Source organism: Natrix helvetica (assembly GCF_964273705.1).
Source record: "Natrix helvetica genome assembly, chromosome: 15".
Lineage (NCBI taxonomy): Eukaryota > Metazoa > Chordata > Lepidosauria > Squamata > Natricidae > Natrix > Natrix helvetica.
Genome location: NC_138565.1, coordinates 9615068 through 9637771, shown reverse-complemented (window position 1 = coordinate 9637771; position 22704 = coordinate 9615068). Strand labels below are relative to the sequence as shown.

The 22704-nt window shown below is 48.9% G+C and overlaps 2 protein-coding genes and 1 long non-coding RNA gene across 4 annotated transcripts in view; 2 read left to right on the top strand and 1 right to left on the bottom strand.

The window, feature by feature from the left end:
• Positions 1-14777, top strand: part of EGFL7 (EGF like domain multiple 7) — a 30645-nt gene extending 15868 nt beyond the window's left edge. Inside the window, exons 5-11 of one of the 2 annotated variants that reach the window (XM_081967497.1) lie at positions 1635-1750; positions 4414-4509; positions 7274-7429; positions 9088-9155; positions 10572-10740; positions 12311-12893; positions 13301-14777. In XM_081967497.1, the coding sequence (XP_081823623.1) occupies positions 1635-1750; positions 4414-4509; positions 7274-7429; positions 9088-9155; positions 10572-10740; positions 12311-12333 (628 nt within the window). In that variant the 3' untranslated portion in view covers positions 12334-12893; positions 13301-14777. Of the gene's footprint in view, positions 1-1634; positions 1751-4413; positions 4510-7273; positions 7430-9087; positions 9156-10571; positions 11136-12310; positions 12894-13300 lie in introns of those variants that run through there. The other variant, XM_081967496.1, reaches the window with a different exon arrangement.
• Positions 1-19470, top strand: part of LOC309399569 — a 216730-nt gene extending 197260 nt beyond the window's left edge. Inside the window, exon 2 of the long non-coding RNA XR_014176539.1 lies at positions 15400-19470. This is a non-coding gene — a long non-coding RNA (uncharacterized lncRNA). The remainder of the gene's footprint in view (positions 1-15399) is intronic.
• Positions 18232-22704, bottom strand: part of AGPAT2 (1-acylglycerol-3-phosphate O-acyltransferase 2) — a 45930-nt gene continuing 41457 nt past the window's right edge. Inside the window, exon 6 of the mRNA XM_081967505.1 lies at positions 18232-21208. Coding sequence (XP_081823631.1) covers positions 21042-21208 — 167 coding nt within the window. The 3' untranslated portion in view covers positions 18232-21041. The remainder of the gene's footprint in view (positions 21209-22704) is intronic.

The following is a 22704-nucleotide window of genomic DNA, read 5'->3' as shown; positions in this document are numbered from 1 at the left end:
ACCGTAGTCATAAGCTGAGGAGAACATGGGTCCCTTCTTATTTCCCCCACAAGATTAACCCTGGGACGTTGCCTGGGCGGAGAAGAGGGGGAGAGCTCTTTTTCTCTTGTACGTAGTTTGTAGATTCGAAAATGATTCCTTCTTTGCATGTTGCTTTGAAGAGCAACTAAGATGATCAAAGGCCTGGAGACTAAAACATAGGAAGAACGGTTGCAGGATTTATACAATACAATACCGGAGTTGGAAGGGACCTTGGAGGTCTTCTAGTCCAATCCCCTGCCTAGGCAGGAAGCCCTATACCGTTTCAGTCAAATAGCTATCCAACATCTTCTTAAAGACTTCCAGTGTTGGGGCATTCACAACTTCTGGAGGCAAGCTGTTCCACTGAAAAGAGGGTTTATTGAACCAGCAAAATCAAAAGTAGCGGCCCCAGTGCTCTTCAGGGAAAAGAAAAGAAAGATGGGGGGGTTCGCCTCTGTGTGGACTTACGAGCTCTGAATGCGGTATGCGAAAAGAATACCTATCCCCTCCCTCTCATGAAAGATATGTTGAACCACTTGGCTAAGTGAATGGCTGGAGGCACTATTATCTGCATGATATTTGGAACGCTGACAGATTAATTGTTCTGACTGTCAGGAAGTTTCTCCTCAGTTCTAAGTTGCTTCTCTCCTTGATTAGTTTCCACCCATTGCTTCTTGTTCTACCCTCAGGTGCCTTGGAGAATAGTTTGACTCCCTCTTCTTTGTGGCAACCCCTGAGATATTGGAAGACTGCTATCATGTCTCCCTTGGTCCTTCTTTCTTTTTTTTTTTTATTAAAAGAGTTTTGTACAAACAGATTTTCCCCGTTTTCACCCCCCCTCCACACAATATAAATCTCATACAAATGCTATACCCCCCAACCCCCCCGCAAAAATTCACATTCAAATATTATACCAAACACTTTACCCCCTCCCCTCCCCCCATCTTAAAATAGGTCCTTCTTTCTATTAAACTAGACATACCCAATTCCTGCAACCATTCCTCATATGTTTTAGCCTCCAGTCCCCTAATCCTCTTTCTTGCTCTTCTCTGCACTCTTTCTAGGATCTCAGCATCTTTTCTACATCGTGGCAACCAATTTGGGTTTGGCTAGTCTAAAGAGAAGAAAAATTAGGGGTGAGATGATAGCACTGTTCCAATAGTTGAGGGGCTGCCCCAAAGAAGGGGGGTCAACTTATTCTCCAAAGCAACAGAAGGCAGGACAAGAAACAATGGATGGAAACTAATCAAGGAGCGAAGCAACCTGAATTTAAGGAGAAACTTCCCAGCAGTGAGGACAATTAACCAGTGGAAGAGCTTCCCTCCAGAAATCGCTGGAGGTTTTTAAGAAGAGACTAGATAGCGACTTATCTAACATGATATAGGTTCTCCTGCTTGAGGAAGGGGCTGGACTAGAAGACCTCCAAGGTCCCTTCCAGCTCTATTCTAATTCTCATGTTATTCTTAATTGCAAACATTCCAAAGATGTTGAGAGTCAGGCAGTTTATGTAGGTATGCATAAGTATTTTGGGGCTGGGGAGCTGGCCCTTTCCGGTCGTCTTTTCTGCTCAAAATATCCGTCAGGTTCACATTTGGTATTCTGTGGTTTTGCAGAACGACCTACAAAGTCGGACATCGCCAGGCTTATCGGAAAATTTCCCACCCGGAATACATTTGCGGCCCTGAATGGAAGCGGAGAAATGCTTTCTCTCGGCTCGGATGTCCCACAGGTACCTTTTCTTGTTACGTTGAGGCATTAAGCAAAAATCCCTTTGGGCTCTTAGAGGAGGGTTACTCGGTGAGAGTTTCCCCCGGGGTGGGATTGAGAAAAGGTTAGCCACCAGTTCTCTGCCCAGTTGCTGGGTGGGCCATGGTGGGTATGACCTACTTGGCCTCCTGCACAAACAGCGGGGGGGGGGGGGGGGGAGGAGGGAGGCTGTGTTTTCGCCCTCCCCAGGCTTTGGAGCAATTGTGAAATCTATATATTTTTTTTGCCACCGGTTCTGTGGGCGTGGCTTGGTGGGCGGGGTCATGTGACGGTGGGCACGGCCAACTTTTTTTCACTTTCTAAAGCATTGTTTTCCCTACTATGCGCCTTAACCGACAGGGAAAAAATGCTTTAAAAAGTGGGGGGGGGAGGGAAAGGTTCCCACGATCACCCCCCTCATCAGCTGTGAGCTGCGCGATCCTCAGACCCTCTTAATGATGATTGCACGGATCCGCTGAATGTCACGGAATCTTTTTTCCCACTTTTTAAAGCATTTTTTTTCCTACCTATTCACCCAAACCGCAGGAAAGAAATGCTTTAAAAAGCGGGGGGGGGGGCAACAGGTCCCAATAATTGCACTGCTCACAGCTGATCCATGGGATCGTGGGAACCTCCCCCCCCCACTTTTTAAAGCATTTTTTTTACCTCCGGTTCTGGTGAAGGGGTAGTAAAAATGCTTTAAAAAGTGGGAAAAAAGGTTCCGTGACACTCAGCGGATCCGCGCAATCGTCAAAACCACTTCTTAAAGCTTTTCTTTTACTACTGGTTTGGGCATTTTTTGCTACCGGTTCTACTGAACCAGTCAGAACCGGTAGCATTTCACCCCTGCTCCGGAGGTTTTCCTTGAGCCTCCGGGAGGGCAAAAACAGCCTCCCTCAGGCTCTGGAGGCCCTCCGGAGATCAGAAACAGGCCTGCTTCCAGACAGGCCCGTTTTTCGCCCTCCCAGAGCCTCCTGTACTTACCTGGCATTATGAATGGGCTGCATGGAGACTCCTGGGAGGGGAGGGGAGGGATGGGCAGGACCACCCAGTTCTTGCAGCTACCGGTTCGGCAAATCGGATGTAAAATTAACATCTGGTTTGCCCGAACCTGTGCGAACTGGCCCAATCCCACCCCTGGTTTTATATATATGTGTGTGTGTGAAGGAAGACTGATGCTGAAGGAACTCAGTTTATTTGATGGAAAGAGAAGCTCTTTTCCCCTCAAAACTGCATATCAGGCGACTTGGAAAACACTTCTGGACTTTCTGCTCAAGAGAGATACAAATGAAATTCTGAGTTTATGTTTTTAGGTGGTTATTATAGAAAAAGTTAGGACTTAACTGTTTTTGTAGAAGGAAAAAGGTGGTGCTATAATTCTACTATGCACTGAAAAAAGTTGGAAAAAGTTTTTCTTTCTTTCTTCTTCCCTTACTCTATCCCCCTCTTTTTCCTCCCTTCATCTTTTTTTTCTTGTCTTCATTTTTGTTTGTGTTTTATATTAAGAAAAACATTTAATGGAAATTATCGAAAGAGCTGCGTATCAGGCACCAGAATCTTTGAAAACCTAATTACGACTTTTCAACCAAAGTCTGTAGAGATTCTCCGTCATCCAAGGTTGTGATTGTCCCAAAGGTGCTTTTCCAGGAGGTAACTGGAGTTTCTTCTTCTTTTTTCCTTTTGACGATGTTTTGCTTCTCATCCACAAGCTTCTTCAGCTCTGACTGGATGGTGGGGAATGGAAGGATTTATACTCCTTGCAGACAGAACTGGTCATTTGCCTCCTTTTAGATGGTCCTTAAGGGACACAGTGGCTAAGACACTGAGCTTGTCAATCAGAAAGGTTGGCAGTTTGGCGGTTCGAATCCGTAGCGCTGCGTAACGGAGTGAGCTCCCGTTACTTGTCCCAGCTTCTGCCAACCTAGCAATTCGAAAGCACGTAAAAATGCAAGTAGAAAAATAGGAACCACCTTTGGTGGGAACGGAACAGTGTTCCGTGCGCCTTTGGCGTTTTGTCATGCCGGCCACATGACCACAGAGACGTCTTTGGACAGCGCTGGCTCTTTGGCTTTGAAACGGAGATGAGCACCGCCCCCTAGAGTCAGGAACGACTAGCACAGATGTGTGAGAGGAATCTTTACCTTTACCTTAGAGGGTCCTTGAAGCACTTGGAGGTTTAGGTTCACCTGAGTAGCACAAATGTTTTATTCTGGAAATCCCCACCGTCCTATCAGAGCTGAAGAAGCTTCTGGGATGAGAAGCGGAAACGTCTTCAAAAGAAAAAAAAACAAGAAAGTCCAGTTACCTCCTGAAAAGGCACCTTTGGGGCAACTTTTCAACCAGTTAAATCCACAGGCAGCTAAGCCAACCCGGGATCTGTCAAGCCCAGTTACTCTGTTCCGATAACAGGTCATGCCTGAGAAAGAGCAGATAATGGTAGGGTAGATAGCCTGGATCGTCCCACTTCCCCCTGTCTGAATGCAAGTGGGGGTCCCCTCCGCCTTCTCTTTGGCTCTCTGGTCCCGGGGTTTCCGTCTGCTCTTGTATGAAACCAGCCCACACGTTGACTGATTTACGAGCAGCGGGTCTGCAGGAAAGAGAGACCGCCAGGATGCAAACCTAACCGGTGTGTTTGTCTCACCGCAGCTGCTATTTGCCGCCCACCGTGCCCGCCCAGCCAGAAATGTTCTCTCCCAAATGACTGTGCCTGCCCTGGATGGACCGGGAGGTGTTGCCAGACAGGTAAAAGTCTTTGGATGCTGCCAGGTGCTTCCTCTTCAGGAGAAGCTGCAGCTCAGCCTGATGCTGGCATTGGGGAAGGTGCCGTGCTCCGAAAGCTCAGATTAAATGAAAAGGGACTCGTGCGTGCAAAGGGCCCCTTCTGGGATATGCCATTCCGGACTCCCATGTGGCTGCAGGAGGGGTTTAGAGAACACTTAGTCCAGCCTTGGCCACTTGAAGAATTGTGGACTTCAACTCCCAGAATTCCTCAGCCAGCAAAATCTGGGAGCTGAAGTCCACAAGTCTTAAAGTTGCCAAGGTTGGTGACTCCTGATCTAGCCCATCTCCATGAGGGGATAGACGTCTCCTGAGAATGTCTCCCTTCCCAAAGGAGCTCTTAATCCTAGGAAATTCTTCTTGATGCCCAACAAAGGTCTCTTTTCTTGCAAGAGCAGTGAGGAAAATAAGGCAGGCGTTCCTTTGGCTGGCGGACAGAAGAGGCTGGCAGGTTTTTGTGTTGTTGTTGTTAGTCGCGAAGTCGTGTCCGATCCATCGCAACCCCATAGACAATGTTCCTCCAGGCCTTCCTGTCCTCTACCATCTTCTGGAGTCCATTGAAGCTCACACCGGCTGCTTGGGTGACTCCATCCAGCCACCTCCTTCTCTGCCGTCCCCTTCTTCTTCTTTTGCCCTCCATCGTTCCCGGCATGAGGCTCTTCTCCAGGGAGTCCTTCCTCCTTCTCATTAGGTGGCCAAAGTACTTGAGTTTCCTCTTCAGGATCTGGCCTTCTAAAGAGCAGCCAGGGTTGATCTCCTCCAGGACTGACCGGTTGGATGGCCTTGCAGTAAAAGGGACTTGCAGGAGTCTTCTCCAGCACCAGAGTTCAAAGGCTTCCATTCTTTGGTGCTCAGCCTTTCTTAGGGTCCAACCTTCACAGCCATCCATTGCAACTGGGAAAACCAGGTGTCAGCATTCCAAATATCATGCAGAATTAAATCAGAGTCCAAGGCAAAACTATCCTTAAAGTTCCAATTTAATAAGTCAGACATGTTGGCACATCTGTGGAATCCCAAATCTAAAGCTTCCTGGGATTCCACCCAGTTGAAAGTTCATGATCTTATCCCCACACCCACAAATCCATCACATGGTCCAACCTTCTTCGGCCACGCTGGCATCTCCACCCAGCTGGTTCCGGTCAGGTGCAGAGGTGCGGAGACAAAAGATGACCTTGGTGTCAGGCCTGTAGTTCTGTTCCTTTTAGGATCTTTGGCCTGCCACACTTTTTAAATAAATTCTTATGCTGTTTCATTGGTATAGTAGTTGGGAGGGGAGAATAGAAAGGAGTAGGATTGTGGAATGTATTGTTATGGATTTTCTTAGAAGCTCAAGGTCGTCTTTTGTCTCCGCACCTCGACACCTGGCCGGAAGAAGAGGGGTGCACATGCCAGCGTGGAAGATGAAGATTGGACCATGTGATGAATTATGGGGTGTGGGGATAGATGATGAACTTTTAACTGGGTGAACTCACAGGATGTACGTTAGAGTTGAAATTTCACAGCATAATGCCAACATGTCTGTCTTATTAAATTGGAGTTTTAAGGATAACTTTGCCTTGGACAATGATTTAATTCTGCATGATATTTGGAACGCTGACACTTGGCTTCTAGAATGGAATGACAACAACACATTCCACAATTCTACTCCTTTCTATTCCCCCCTCCCAATTACTACACTAATGAAACAGCATAGTGAAATAATAGAGAGTGTGGCAGGCCAAAGATCCTAAAAAGGAATATAACTGCAGGCCTGACACCAGGTTTTTGTAGGCGTAGGGTAAATAATCTGCTGAATTTTTCCTCTGCTGTACCTTACACACACACACACACACACACACACACATATGTATTTGTGTTACAACCCCTGGTATGCCCAAATTCCAGTAAGGGTATGGCTAGCTGATGAGAGCTAAATAGCTTGAAATAGATCTATACTAGTCTCCCTTTATTTATTTATCAGCACAAATACAACACACACACACACACACACACACACACACACACACACACACACACACACACACACACACACACACACATATATATATATATATATATATATATATATATATATATAATTTTTACATTTAAAACAATGCAATACCGCAGAGTCGGAGTGATCATACATTCACATTATGTACAGCTAGTTTCAACCATTAACAGTTAATCTACTTGATACATTGTCTGTCCTTCTGTCCAATCACAATATATACATTTGTTCCAGTCTTGTCATCTTGACTTATACCAATCATAAAATCTGTTCCATACTTCAAAATATTCTGATTCCCCTTTATTTTTAAGTTCCAAAGTGAGCCTATCTGCTTCTGCATAGGCCAACACTTTTCTGATTATATCTAGCTCTGATGGTGTGTTTTCTTTTTTCCAATACTTGTACATAGGTTATGCGCGCTGCAGTTAGTATATGTATAATTAAGGCTAGCAAACTCTTGTTGGTGTTTTATAAGGCATTCAAAGCTGGGATTTTCAGTGGGCATTTGGGCTGGCATGTTAAATAGGCCCATTTCGAGAGTTGGTATGATGTGTTTATCAGATCGGGTGCCTGTTATTCCTCCCCCCCTCCTCTTCCCCATCATTGATGCAACAATTATTGTTAAAATATATTATTGTAAATGGGTGCAACCAGAAACGCACTAACCAGGCCTGGGAGGGGGGCTGCTCCCACCATGCAGGGGTCCCCTTGGCTCACAGCTTCCCCCTCTGCCTGCAGATGTGGACGAGTGTGCAACGGGGAAACACGGCTGCAGCCAGCTTTGCATCAACACGGCCAGAGGTTACCGCTGCGCTTGCCATCCAGGGTACGAGCTCCAGGCGGATGGACAAAGTTGCTGGGCTCTGAAAGTGCCCCCCACCCCAGCTCCCCCAGGTGAGATCAGCCAGCTGGCTTAATTCTTGTCTGACAAGGGTGTCGGGGAAGGGATTCGGGCTTTGTGTGCTTTCTCACAAAGGAATGCAGAGGCCAACAGTTGACTTTGAGCCATTGCATGGAATTTCTCCTCGCCTCTCCCCCTGTTGGGATTTGCACCTGGGCCCTCCTTCTGGCCACCTTCGTATCTGGTGACTTGGCTTGCTTGTTTTGGCTAAGAAAAGCTAGAGATACAGACACAGATATAGATTAATAGGATTTCAGCTGGGTTTTTTTGCTTTTTAAAGGAAAAAAATACTTTAAAAAGCTTTAAAAACAGCTTCCGACGATCGTGCGGCTCAGCTCTGAGATCGTTGGAAGCTATTGATTTAGATTTTTAAAAAGCGGGGGGGAAAGTTTCCAACAATCGCACAGCTCTCACAGCTGAGCCGCACAATCGTCCAAAGCTATTTTTAAAAGCTTTTTAAAGTATTTTAAATACTTTAATCGGAAACTTTTTTTTTTTTTACTACTGGTTCACAGAACCAAACCATGCCGAACCGGGAGGATTTCACCCCTGGTATGAGCCCATCCTGTGCAAGATTACCTGGTCCCTAATCCTGGCCCAACATGACTGACCTGGAGCTCCCAAACATCACTTTTAATTCTGCACACACCTTCCTGTAGCACCTCAAGACTTTTCTCAGGGGCTTCGGGGGTGGTGGTCCACCTGCTGCCTTCCTTCTCTACGTCGCACCCCGAGCAGGAAGAGGAAGACTACCAGCCCAGGCTGACCACCGCTCATTATTACTTTTGGTACGCGCTGTGCCACTTCAAACTCGTACCGTGAGTAATAATGCGCGGAGGGGCAGCCTTTACGCCGAAGAGGAAGAGTGGAGCAACGTGTCGCCGGAGCAACGCTTCTATCCGTGGGAAGGGAAGAGCTACTTAATGCGCGGCTGATTTCCTGCACTCTCTTGGGGAGACCAAGAGAAGGAGGATTTTGAACATCTGGGGTGTGTTTGGTTGGTTTTTTATCACTCCAGGAGCACAAGATATAATGCTCCGTCCAAAAATAAGCTTGCAAGGTAGGCCGGGGAGAGAGCCAGCAAGTGGTTTAAGTCACTAGGTGGGTTTCTGTGGTTGAGGGTGGTCTTGAACCCAGGTTCCCCTGCTTTCCAGCCCAACATCTCAACTCCACACCAGACTGTATGGTTGGCAATATTTGCAATTCTGCCTGAATAAGCAGAGTGCCAGATAGCAATCGCCATAGCAGTCTTATATCCCGCTTCACAGTGTTTTTACACCGTGAAGTGGCATATAAGTCTAAGGGCTACTGCTCTATATAACTGGGAACAATTTCCCTCCGTTCTCCGGATTGTTTGGGAAGCCGTCGTGAAGGAATGCAGATCTGGCTTTGAGGAAGGAAGAAGAGAGACGTCGGGGGGGGGGGGGACGTGGACAGAGAGAAGAAAGTTCCAGAAAGAAACTCGAGATCCTGGTTCTCGTAGTGTGCGAAGGGGCCGAGAGAAATTTGGACAGACTTTCGGGAGCCTCTTATTTCATCCCAGAATAGCAACAAACACCAACCTTCTTGGAATCGTTGCGATGGCTGCCCTTAACCCGGTTCTTACCAACATTTTGTCGTTGTTTTGTTTCGTTGTGCATTTTTGCTGCAGGAAGTGACAGCCTTCCCATTCCAGACGAAGTGAGGGAGCTGAGAAGCAGGTTGGCCGCTTTGGAAGAAGTGAGTCCCCGTCTAATAACCACGGTTAGCAGTGGAGATGACAGTTGTCTGAACAGTGGCAGTCACTGCAACTAAGCAACAAAAATCCATAGGGTCAGGCAGAGATCAGGGAGGAAAATTCACTCAGTAATTTGGGTAATGGGTTTGACTTAGAAAAGAAAGTCCTGAGTCCGTGATGGCGAACCTATGGCAGGCGTGCTACAGGTGGCATGCAGAGCCATATTTGCTGGTATGCCAGCCGGTGCACATATACACGCCGGCCAGCTGATTTTCACCCTTCCGGAGGACCCGGGGAGGCGGTGAAGCTCAAATTAGGACACTGATGGCCAACATTGTGTGCTTGCGTGCTATCACACAAATGCACATGCCCACACCAATTCAATCCTCCCTGCCCACCTGCATATGCGCGCACCACCCCTGCCCAGCCTCCGGAGACTTTCCTGAAGCCTGGGGAGGGCAGGAAACAATGAGCCAACCGGAAGTTCGGAAATTATCCTTTCCAGCTTCTGGCCCCGGGGAGGCTGTTTTCGCACTCCCCAGGCTTCAGGAAAGTCTCCGGAGGCTGGGGAGGGGTCATGTGTGCAAGTGGGTGGGAAGGATTGAATTGCTATAGCACGCGAGCATACAATTTTGGCACGGCGTCAGAAAAAGATTCGCCCTCACTGTCCTAATTTGAGCTTCACTGGTGAAGCTCAAACACAGCTGTGGAGCTTGGCTGGCAATGTGGCATATGTGGTTGATTCTTTGGAAATCCTTGCTTGACCCCAGCCTGGCTGATTCTCTTGAGATGCCCTGGTGGTCTCCTTTCCAAGCTGACTCTCCTTGGTCCTTCCTAGAGTCACGCTTCTCCCGTTCTCGTGTTTACGTAGTTTTATAATATTACATACAGAAAGAATACAAAGGCAAATATTAAGGAGAAGAGGAAAGGGGACAGTGGGGGAAAGCAAGGGGGAAAGTAAAAAAAAGAAGGCATTGACTTCCAACTCCTTTGGTGCAGTAAAATAAGGCATTCAGATCTCCCCTCAACTTTTTACTTTTTTGTAATAATTGAAACTAGCCATTTCTAGCACGGCAAATCTAACTCATCGGTAAACCCTAAAAATCACTTTCGGCTTTTTTCCACCTCAAGCACAAAGTCCAGAAGTGGTTTCCAAGTAGAAATAAAAAATATTTGTATTTTTCATCAAAGCAGTCGATTTAGCCAACTCCGTCAGCTTTTGCAGCCATCCCTCCGTTGTGGGAATTGAGGGGACCTTCCATTTCTGGGCATAGAGTAGTCAACATACATAACGTCCGAGTTCTGAATCCCCCACCCCCAGTTTTGTTCCATTAAACCTGAAAGAAAAGTCTGTGGCTTTCTTTCTACATCCACTTTAAGGGTTTTCTGTATTAAAACGCTTCTCCCTTTCTCAACAGAAGTTCCAGCTCGTTTTGGCACCGTTTCTCAAACTGGATCTGCCTGGCGCCGGAGAGGGCCCTGGGGCAGCAGAACCCATCAGCCTGTTGGTCCACATGATCCAGCAACTGGACCGAATAGATTCGCTCAGCGAGCAGATCTCTTTCCTGGAGGAGCGGCTGGAAACCTGTAGGTGGTGCCAATGTGCCTACTTCCCTCCGGCTCATTCCTTCCGGGCCTGGCCCAGATCCATCATCACAGGGTTTCCCATGGTGCAAAGTGCAGGAGGGATTTGGGACACGGGGGTGGTGGAGGGGGGAGACTGGTCTGAAGAGCCGTACAGACTCTTCTGTGGCTCCCCAAGAGCTTCCCACCCCATTTGCACACGTTTAGGGGTGCAATTGTTCCAGATCAGCACCAGGGATTCCTTCCCCCAATTTGCAGGCGGAAGGTCTGCCCTAAATAGCTTTAGAGTGGCGGGGGGGGGGGGGGGTAAGCAAAAATTTAAATTTGGAAGAGAGTATATTTGTAGCTCAGGGTTGCAATGAGGAGCCGTTGGTGCTCTCTGAACTTGGTTGTTTTCTTTCTGGGAACATCATCAGTGCGAGAAGGGAGTGGCATTTGGGGAGGGGAGGAGGAGGAGGAGGAGGAGGAGGAGGAGGAGGAGGAGAGGAGGAGGAGAAAGAAGAGGATGACTATGGGGTCCTTGATGCTCTCTGAGCTTGGTTGTTTTCTTTCTGGGAACATCATCAGTGCGAGAAGGGAGTGGCATTTGGGGAGGGGAGGAGGAGGAGGAGGAGGAGGAGGAGGAGGAGGAGGAGGAGGAGAAGAAAGAGGAAGAAGAGGATGACTATGGGGTCCTTGATGCTCTCTGAGCTTGGTTGTTTTCTTTCTGGGAACATCATCAGTGCGAGAAGGGAGTGGCATTTGGGGAGGGGAGGAGGAGGAGGAGGAGGAGGAGGAGGAGGAGGAGGAGGAGGAGGAGGAGGAGGAGGAGGAGGAGGAGGAAGAGGAAGAAGAGGATGACTATGGGGTCCTTGATGTTCTCTGAGTTTGGTTGTTTTCTTGCAGGCGTTTCATGATCCAACTAGGTTACATTATCAGTGCTTAAAGGGAGTAGCATTTGGGGAGGGGAAGGAGGAAGAGGAGGACTGGGGGGGGGTCCTTAATGCTCTCTGAGCTTGGTTGTTTTCTTGTAGGCATTTCATAACCCAACTAGGTAACATCATCAGTGCTAGAAGGGAATGGGAGGTTTGTTCTCTTTTTATCTACAGTGACTTGGCCTGTCAGGGGGTGTTGTTTTCCTCTTGGTAGTTCCTTAATTTGGCTGTTTTGATTGCTGCTCTGACTTGATAATCCTTGGATCTGTTGACTGTTGACTGCTTGAAACTTAAAGCCATAAACAAGACCCCAATGGAGGTCAATCAAATCAAGGAGTCAGCCTCCCACCAACACTGTCAGGGAGGCCACTAGCATCCAAGCAGAGAGCAAACCCCGTCTCCTTCTAACACTGATGACGTTATCCAGTCGGGTTATGAAACGTCTGCCAGGAAACAACCAAGCTCAGAGCGCACCAAGGATGCCGCAAGACCAACGTTTTGGACGGGGAGTCAGAGCGATGGTTTTGCTCCTTTGAAATAGCCGAGGGATGCTTTTCTTCCTCTTGACATTCCTCCTCCATTGTCCTTTCCCTTCCTCAAGGACCCTCCCCCCTGGAATGCCGAGGCTGACTTTGCCATTTTGCCCCCCCCCCCCATAGGCTCCTGCAAGAACCGTCTCTGAGGCTGAAGGAGGTTGGAGGTCCGCATCCCACTATTTCCCCGGTGTGTCTCTCCGTTGAGTAGCAACTGAGCCCTGTTCCAGCAGCCAAGCCAAGCAAAGGCAGCGGAGAGGATTAAGCGGCTGGAAATATCACGTTCTCAGCAAGCCTCCCCCATCCCCACCCCCCCTCCCTCCCTCCAGCTGGCTGGCTCCCAGGATGGCTCACCTCCCCAAACCCTGCTGGCCAGAGGTGGTGGAAGGGAGACAGGCGGCCTCCTAGCAAAACATCCCTGGGAAACAGGAAGCATCTTGCTTGCTGAGCGGACGGATTCGGGTGAGGTGGGCAGGTCTCGCCTCTTCCCCGCGAAGTACAAGAGCAGCAATTCAGGGGGAAAAAAGAGGGTTGTTTATTTTTGGCAAAGCTCAGAAGCTGCTCTTTTCCAGGCTGCCGCCCAAAATACCTTGGCAAGGCAGGGTTAATTCTGTGGGGAGGGGGTGGCGCTAAACCAACCCTCCCCCATGTAAATGCACCATCAATGTCCTGCTTGCTTCGTTTTCCAATTGTAGGAAACACTCCCACTGTGCTTCTCATTGTCAGGGGAAGATTTCACCCTGAACTAGATGAGGCTTAGACCGCGGCGTTTCCAAACTGCATTATCTTTAAGGTGCGAAGAAAAGAAATAAAATCCCGGAAAACATATTCTAATGAAAAACAAAACTTTAATACAAAAATAATAAATTGGAAATGAAACAAAAACTAACTAATTGTCACATTTTGGAAAAAGCAATTCTGTCTCCCAGTTTTCCTGGTAGTCGGACAAAGATCAAAAGGGAAGAGAAGACTCTGGAATGTGTGAAGTAATAAAAAAAGATAAGCATGCGCAGTACATCATTGTCAGATAAGACCTTATGACCTGCGCAGTAACTCTTTCAGTTTAACTATTTAGTTTCAATTCGTCAGTTCAGGCTAGCAAACAATTTAACGCAGTGACACTCATGTCCTCCCTTTCTAAGAAAGAAATAGAATCCTAGGGCTGGGAGGGACCTTGGAGGTCTTCTAGCTCAACCCCCTGCTCAAGCAGGAGACCCTATACCCGTGATGGCAAACCTGTGCCACTTTGGGCATGTGCAGCCATGTTGCCTGTTTGTCGTCTGGGTTTCTGGCATGCTTGTGTTGGACCTTGGGGGATGGGTGTGGTCAGGAGGACCATGGCCAGGTCAACGTCACTCATGTGGTAGCCCGAGCACTCTGCCAGCGAAAACGGGCTCCCGAGCTCCATTTCCAGCTGCGATGGCCTCCCGCAACCCTCTGTCAGCGAAAACAGACCCCCGAGAGGACCATGTGTGACTCTCCCAAGCTCCATTTTTGCTGGCAGAGGCACTGCCATGGGCCAGATCCATCCCCCAGGCCTTGAGTTTGACACCTCTGCTCTAGACACCCCGAGCTCCCTCAACTGTCCATCTTATGATTTAGCCTCCAGAACCCTAATGGTCTTAGTAGCTCTTCTCCGCGCTCTTTCTAGGGTCTCAGATCCTTTTTTGGTCTCATGATGACCAGAACTGGAGGCAGGATTCCAAGCTTGGCCTCACTAGTTCAGTGTAAAGTGGTACTCTCACTTTCCGTGGTCTTGAATCTTGTTGAAGGCAGCCAAGGTCTGCGTTGGCTTTCCTGACTGTTGCAGCAGACGCCTGGTTCCTATTTAAGGAGTGGTCTACTAAGACTCCTGGATCCCTCTCACTGTTACTGCTGTTGAGCCAGGAGCCGCTTATTCTATACCTGCGCATTTGGTTTTTCCTACTTAGGTACAGAACCTGATTTCTCTCGCCGTTGAATCGCATCTTATTCAGAGGTGCGCTGCTACTGGTTTGGACTGGTTCTAGCGAATTGGTAGTAACCCGCTCTGCCCACCTGCCCCAGCAGCATTCTGTCCTATATCACCGTGTTTTTGAAGCTGCCTGCATGCGTGCATGCTCACATTTTCAGTCCCGTGAGAACCGGTTGTTACATTATGTGACACTCACTTCTGTTTCTATTGGGTTGGGCCTGTCGAGATCCTGCTAAATCTTGAAGCTGTCTTCCAAAGTGTTGACTTTTCCTATCAGCTTGATGGAAATTTATACTTCTTCCCCCCATGTCCTTTATAAACACAGTCCTGACTCTAGTAAAGCCGTCAGAATTCCTTAGCAGGGACATCCTCTTCTAAAATAGCTAATACAGGTAATCGGTCCAACCGTCTTAAAGGGACCCAGGCTCTGCCCATGTTCTGCCTCATGCATTTTCAAAAACTTTGGCTTGTGACCTTCATCCAACCGTTGTTGAATTTGCCCACCCCTTCCCATACACTTGATTGGATAGAATGGAATAGAATGAGCTGGAAGGGACCTTGGAGGTTTTCTAGTCCAGCCCCACGCTCAAGCAGGATAACCTATAGCATTTTAGATGACTGACTGTCTAGACCAGTGTTTCTCAAACTTGGCGACTTTAAGTCCTGTGGACTTCAACTCCCAGAATTCCCCAGCCAGCATAGCTGAGGGCAACTTCTGTTCCATGGGTTGATTGTTCTCACTGTCAGAAAATCTCCTTATTTCCACGTTGAATCTCTCCTTGGTCTGTTTTCAGCCTTCCTCAGCCTTGCAAGACATGCTCCATAATCCCCAACAGCTGAGACTTATGGGAGTTGAAGTCCAACTCCTCTAGGGTGCCTTTCTTTTCCTTGGCCAGTAGTGGGTCATTTTCTCAGTGTCTACAAAAAAAAAGCTCAGAGCCAAACTAGGGGTGGGAGGGTCACAACCACCCAGGACCAGCCTTTGATTAGATTAACAGAGTTGGAAGGGATCTTGGAGGTCATCTAATCCAACCTCCCTGCTCAGGTAGGAGACCCTACACCATTTCTGACAGATGGCAGGCCAGTCTCTTCTTGAAGGTCCCAAGTGATGAAACTCCCACAACTTCCGAAGGCAACTTCTGTTCCATGGGTCGATTGTTCTCACTGTCAGAAAATTCCTCCTCATTTCCAGGTTGAATCTCTCCTTGGTCAGTTTCCATCCATTGTTCCTTGTCTGGTCTTCCGATGCTTTGGAAAATAGCTTGACCCCCCTCCTCTCTGTGGCAATCCCCCAAATATTGGAATTGACTGCAATGAGTTGGCCATGGCCAGTTGGCCCACAGCGTTTTGGCTGTAATGAGTTGGCCGCCATGAGTTGGCCATGGCAAGTTGGCTGTAGCAAGTTGTCCCATTCCCCTCATGGTACTTCACTGCTGCAGAGCTGCTGTCATAGTTAGACAACCTAGCCAGGTACTTTTGTGTCGGGAGTCTAAGGCTGCATCACATGGACCAGGTACCATTACCTAAAACAGAGAATTGGGCCGCTAGTGCATCCAATTGCCTCAATTACCTTTGCCGAGGTACCAGAGGCAGCGAAGAAAGGAGATAATCCTGAGTCCTTTTTTTTTTTTTTTTGTAACAGTGCAGATGTTTCGCTTTCCTTTTTTCTTGCTTGGAGCCTGTATGTTTTTGGCCACGTGCTGACTTCCATGGTGCTTCCCAGCACCTATCGAGCATTATCGTCTGACGGTGAGGGCCACCGCAATGTTGGACATTGAAGATCATAATGGGGCAATGATTTGTGAATGAGGTGTCAAACGCAAGGCCCGGGGGCTGCCTCCGGCCCGCAGGTTGCTTAAATCTGGCCTGCAGAGCCAGCCTGGAAATATCCAAGGATAGGCTCATGGTGCCTCTGCTGGCCAGTGGGCCACGGGAGGGCAGGGGGGGAGGCAATCCCCCACAGCCCATTTTCAGCCTCCCGAGCCTCCTGCAGCACTCTGCCAGCCGAAAACGGCCCGTTTTCAGCCGGCAGAGTGCTGGAGGCCCACCAATGGCCACGGCCACCCCCAGGCCACACACACACACACGCACCCCCAGCCCTCCGAGGTCAAACACAACCCTAATGCGGCCCTCAATGAAATTGAGTTTGACACCCTTCAGCTACAGCCCCTTTGTATTCGGAAAAACGATTGTTAACCTGCATGTAACCTCTTTAAGGAAATCAAGGGATCTTCGGAAGGGTTGACCTCCAGTTTCTCATATCTCAGTCAAAACACGATTGTGACGAGGTTGGATGGGAGCAAAAGGAAGCCATAAGGAATGCCGGGAACCAGGCTGAACCGCTGATAAGGAAGGAAACAACTAGAATAAAAGGACATTTGCAAAAGTTTGCAAAAGTTTGAATTGTTATCATAGAAATAGCGCTGCGGCGTTCCTCCCCCCCCCCCCGGCTTTCCAATAAATCTGTTCTTGGCTAAAACAACCTAAAGAAGTAAGACTTTTCATCTCATTACAATGGGGGAAGCTTTAAATGGTCTCATTCGTCGGACTCTCCTGCAATGCCAGTGCTGGAGGGTCTGGGAGTGAAATTTTCAGTCTCAAAAACTGGTAAGGTGCTAAATAGGGTCAGTTGCCACTCAGTGGGAATGCCTTTTAAGTCAACCTGAAGTGGTGGTGGGGGGGGTTCCTTTGCTTTGAGGATCTTGGAAAGGCCAATAATAAAGCTTTTTTGGGGGGGGAGGGGAGGGCATCATTCCAGACCGTGCTGGATTTTCCAGAGAGTTCATCCAGACGCCCTCCTGGTAAGAAAAAAACAGTACCGAGCCAGTTGGGCGAAATGGTGCTGATGCTGGGCCTAGAAACCAGGAGGTTGAGAGTTCTCATCCCATCTTAGGCACAAAAGCTGGTTAGGAGAATTTGGGCCAGTCCGTTTCTCTCAGCCCAACCCACCTCACAGGCTTGTTGTAGAAGAAATAGGACGACGGTGTATTGAGTGTGTTTGCCCTCTTGAGTTATAGCAGTAGTACTTCGATTTATATACTGCTTCAGAGTGCTCTCCAGCCCTCTCTAAGCGGTTTAGAGAGTCAGCATGTCACCCCCAACAATCTGGGTCCTCGTTTGACTGACCTCATAAGGACAGAAGGCCGATCCACCTTGAGCCGCTCGGGGTCGAACTCCAAACAGTGGGCAGAGCTTGCGGTGCTGCATTCTAACCCATACAATCAAGAGTGAATATAGCACTACATGCATAACATCAGGATGGAAGGCTGAATCGACCTTGAGCTGGTCAGGATCGAACTGCTGGCAGTGGGCAGAATTAGCCTGCAATACTGCATTCTAACCACTGTGCCACTGCGGGAGGGAGGGAGGGAAAAGAGGGATGGAGGGAAGGAAGCAAGCAATAGCACTTACATGTACATATACCACTTCATACTGCTTTACTGCACTCTCTAAGTAGTTTGCAGAGTCAGCCTACTGCCCCCAACAATCCCGTTCCTCGTTTTACCGACCTCATAAGGACGGAAGGCTGATCCACCTTCAGCCGCTTAGGGTCGAACTCCAAACAGTGGGCCGAGTTAGCTTGCAGTGCTGCATTCTAACCCATACAATCAGAGTGAATATAGCACTACATGCATAACATAAAAGGTAAAGGTTCCCCTTGCACATATGTGCTAGTCGTTCCCGACTCCAGGGGGCGGTGCTCATCTCCGTTTCAAAGCCGAAGAGCCAGCACTGTCCGAAGACCTCTTCGTGGTCACATGGCCGGCATGACTCAATGCCGAATGCGCACGGAATGCTGTTCCCTTCCCACCAAAGGTGGTCCCTATTTTTCTACTTGCATTTTTACGTGCTTTCGAACTGCTAGGTTGGCAGAAGCTAGGACAAGTCATGGGAGCTCCCTCCGTTACCTGGCACTAGGGATTCAAACTGCCAACCGAAGCTCAGCGGTCTTAACCACTGAGCCACTGCGTCCCTATTAAATGCATAACATAAGACAAGGTAAATTAACCCAGACATGGCTAAGGCCTCCCTTCCCTCCCTTAATTCCCCAAAGCAACATTTTTTTTGAAGGAATCAACCACGCCAGCATTGCTTCTCTTTAAATAAAATTCTTTATAAAAATAGTACATTTGACAATACCAAAAAGCAACCAACGGTTTTGCAATGTAAGGCACTTTTGCACATGTTTTTGGTACGCTTTTGAAGGGGTGGAAAAACCATTCTTCAGCTGTCGGAACTACAACTACTAGCAGCCACATACTCCTTTCTGGTCTCCGCCCCCTGAAGTCCGGCTGGGGATGAGCACTTTGGGCCTAAGGTTGAGGGCCTCCCTTCCACTTGTGCTTGTCCCCCGTCCGTCCGCCCATCCCCAGGACAAGGGCAGCCATGTTCCCAAACCTTGTAAATTAAGCTGGAACTGGCTTAAAAGGATGGTGGATCCAACAGACCATTTGAATGCCGGAGTTCTGCTTGATGATGTCTTCCAGATGCTGAGCTGCTTCGGGAGTAGCTTCATCCCCGCTAAGTGGGAGATGGGCTTTGTTGCAGAATTGGAGTGGGGGGACAGCAAGATGGGCATCCCAGATACTGGAATGGAGCAAAGCAATCCTATACATTTGGCTCTTCTCCTGTCTATGGAAGGATGACTGATCACCAAGACCAAGGAATTCTCCAGAGTCTGGTGATCTTTTTCAACCTCGATGACATCAAGATGGGTGGACTTCAACTCCCAGAATTCCCCTGACTGGGAGTTGAAGTCACCATCTTGAAGTTTGGGCAAGATGTGCCCAGTCTCAACCATTTTTGTGGGTTACAGAAGAATGGTCCATGGGGACAGGGCCACAGCGGATTGGATGAAAGCAAGGGAATGCAACTTGCTTTTGCATGGCGGGGCTGCCAAGAAAGACCACCTAAGCCTTTGATGGGGGAACTAAAGGCATGCGTGCTGGAAGTGGCACACACAGCCATCTCTCCGGCCATGAGAGCTGTCGCTCGTTCTTCTTCCAGGTTCCAGCATGCCAGCCAGCTTGGTCTTCACGTTCATGGGAATGCCGGAAACTGGAAGAGCAGCTACCCAGTGCTCAGACACACGCCAGGGAGACGATCTTCCATTTTCTGGCACATGCATGCGCACCAACCACCTGGTCTTCTGGTTTCTGTTGGGCACGCATGCACGAAGACCAGCTGGGCGGATCATCTTCTCAGCTGCTCTTCTAGTTTCTGCCACATACATGCGAGTGCGCAAACTCCCATTTCGGCATTCGATACCGAAAAGGTTCGCCGACACTGACCTACCCCCCCCCCCAATTTGGGTTCAGGGTCCCAATCGGTTCAGAAACGGACACCCTTGAGCAAAAAAAAAAACCCACTCCCCCTGAGGCTGGAGGGCCTCACTCAAACTTTGCAAGATGGCGGAGGCTGCCTTTCTACAAACTAAACTTTTCCTCAACTTGCAGACTGAAGGAAGCATAAGGCTGATTGTCAACCAACAGGCAGTGGCTTCATCGGCTGGTTCGGGTGAGAATGGCTGGATCAAGGCTTGTGGGGAGCAACCAGAGTTTAGGAGGGCAGCAGCCGAATGTGCAGGGAATGTCGGACAAGTGGCAAGTTCTCCCTCCCATTTCCGAGTGAACACGACGTCTATTCTCTTTTAAGAGTTTACTTCTGGGAATCTCTGCCCCAACACAACTCAACTCTGCTGAAGAGTTCATGAAAAGCTTGCGAGCAGCCTCGTGCCCTCCGTTTATCACAAAAAATCGAAATGAAATGGGCATGCTTTGCTGAGGTGACAGGCAAATCCAAACACTACGGCAGGGAAGTTTAATCAGATTTCTTCACACATTCGTCTTGTTTTGAAATCCTCTCCAGCAAAAGGATCTCCCCCTCCCCATCAGCTCTTCTCTTTGACATCATGAGATCTCAGAATTTCCAAGTTAGTATGTCTGCTTTGCACTCCGACACACAAACCGTGTTAAGGCAACTTTTGGTGACTAAAAGGCTTGAGATAAACCTCTTCTTGCAACAGAGCTCTAGTTATCTTGAAAGAAAAGAACAAGGAGAGAACTTTGCCCCAAATAAATAAGAAAGCTTCCTTTTTCTTAGGCGACATTTGAAGTTGGAAGGACTTTGTGATGTCTGGACTTCTATTCCCAGAATTCTCCAGCCAGCTTAGCGGGCTGGAGAATTCTTGGAGTTCAGGTCCTCACATCTTAAAAGTTGGTGAGACTGAGAAGGATCAATAGGAGTGCTGGAGGATGGAATTTTCTTGGTTGCCATAGCAGCAAACTTTGCTCTGGTCCTTCACATTCTCCCCAGCTTACCTGTGGGAGTTTACTAGCGTACCTTGTCTCCAACAGTAATAGATGCAGTCTAACAGGACAGCAAACACCCAGCATCTCCTCTTAGGAACAAGGGTCATTACTGGTTACCCCTCTCAACTCAAAACTGCGTCACCCCCCATCTTCCTTAGGAAAAAATGCCAAGTGGATCAGGGTCTGGGCCTGTCCACCCAAATTGTCCCTGTGCCCAATGAAGAGAAGAAGCGCCTTCACACCATCACCCTGGAGGGCAAAGAGGAAGCCGTGGACCCAGTCCCTGAGGTCACCAGGAGAGAGAAAAGGCACTTGGGGTTGTTTAAACTGCTGGTTGTGGACACCGAGAAGGACAGGAATCTTTGGTAATGTCAGTTTGTGGAGAAGGAGGTGGGGGGAGAAAGGCCAGACGAGATTCCTCAACCTTTTGAGCACATCCACTGGTTGAATTTCCTCCTCCCCCTCACTCAATTGCTTTGGGACAACCTACACAAGCAAGTTCCCATCAAGCAAGGGGGGCCATCACCACTCTTGGGGTCAATTGAAGGATCTGTCCCACAGGTGAGCCCTCCAGTCATTTTGGCAAGAGACCCTACTGCCCAAGGATGGAGGCCTCTCCGTTGGCTTCTCTGCTCATTCCCGACAACCTGAAGAAGGTTTCCCTCATGGTGGTGTAGCATTGCTTGGAGAGATCATCAACGTCCTCACTTGTCAGGCCCTCCGTTGAGATGGGCGGGAAGATTTCCACCTTGATTTTGCCTGAAGGCAGAAAAGTCAGTGACAAATTCATCTCCATGGGCCCTGGTTTTACTGCCCCCACCCCACATGTTTAGAGCAGGGAGTTCTGTTGGTTGGCCAGGCCAACTCTCCCAAGTATTTGGGAAGGGGGGACCCACAAGGAAACTCCTCCACTCACCCAACACATGGCCCAACTCTCAAACCCATCCTCTCGACTGGATGCTTCCCCCGATTAATTTACCCCACTGTCCCTCTGGGTTCTCACAATGGAATGCGACAACTTGCCACGGCCAACTAGCTACGGAACAACTCACTGTAGCCAAGTCGCTGCAGGACAATTAACAATTAATGAAAACATTGTTTTAATTGCTGTCATTCACTTTTCATGTTGCCCCTCCTTTAATGCAGATGTGTCAACCTCAATTTCATTGAGGGCTGCATCAAGTCTGTGGTTGACCTCAGGGGGGGATGGGTGTGCATGGCCGACTGAGTGGGTGTGGCTGACTGGGTGGGTGAGGCCAACTGGGTGGGCGTGGACGGCTTGACGCCACTCCCCAAATTGCTGGCATGTTTCCTTTTCCCATTGGGTAGACTGGGCCGAAGTTACGTTGGCGTGATCTTTGCTCTTTGCATTGGGTGGACCAGGACGGCCCTCAGGCTGGATCTTGAGTCTTGAGATCTAGGCCTTGAGTCTGACACCTCTGCTTTAATGGTTCTATTCCCCCGTTTCTTTGATATTAGGGTAACTCTTGTCCAGCGATGAGTTGTATATGGCGAGTTGACCGCAGCGAGTTGGTCGTGGTGACTTAAGTCGCGGATTGACTTAAGGTCAATACTGTAAGGCCTCTTATACAGTATTGATGAGCTGCTTGCCCGGAAGGTGTTACAGAGCCCAACTATATTGCTTTGACTGGGGGGACCTTCCTGTTGTGGCCCACCAGCGGCCAGAGGAGCTGGCAGAGGAAGCCGTGGACCCAGTCCCTGAGGTCACCAGGGGAGAGAAAAGGCACTTGGGGTTGTTTAAACTGCTGGTTGTGGACACCGAGAAGGACAGGAATCTTTGGTAACGGCAGTTTGTGGAGAAGGAGGTGGGGGGAGAAAGGCCAGACGAGATTCCTCAACCTTTGAGCAAATCCACCGGTTGAATTTCCTCCTCCTTCTCACTCAAGTGCTTTAGGACAACCTACACAAGCAAGTTCCCATCAAGCAAGGGGGGGGGGGGCATCACCACTCTTGGGGTCAATTGAAGGATCTGTCCCACAGAGTCTGACATTGAGAAGGTTGGGGTGGGGCCAGTCCTGGAGGCTGAGGAAGGCTCTGAGGAGGGCTCTGCATCAGAGGCAGAGACGGGGCCGAGGCCGTCTGACAGTGATCAGGTACATATGGAGCTAGACAGCAGTGAGGCAGAGGAACAGGTGGAGCCTGTTCCAGTGTGCGCATGCGCAGAGCTGCCAGAAGAAAAGAACAGCTGAGAAATCAGGGTCGACTTGGGAATAAAGCCACAGGTGGATGGTGAA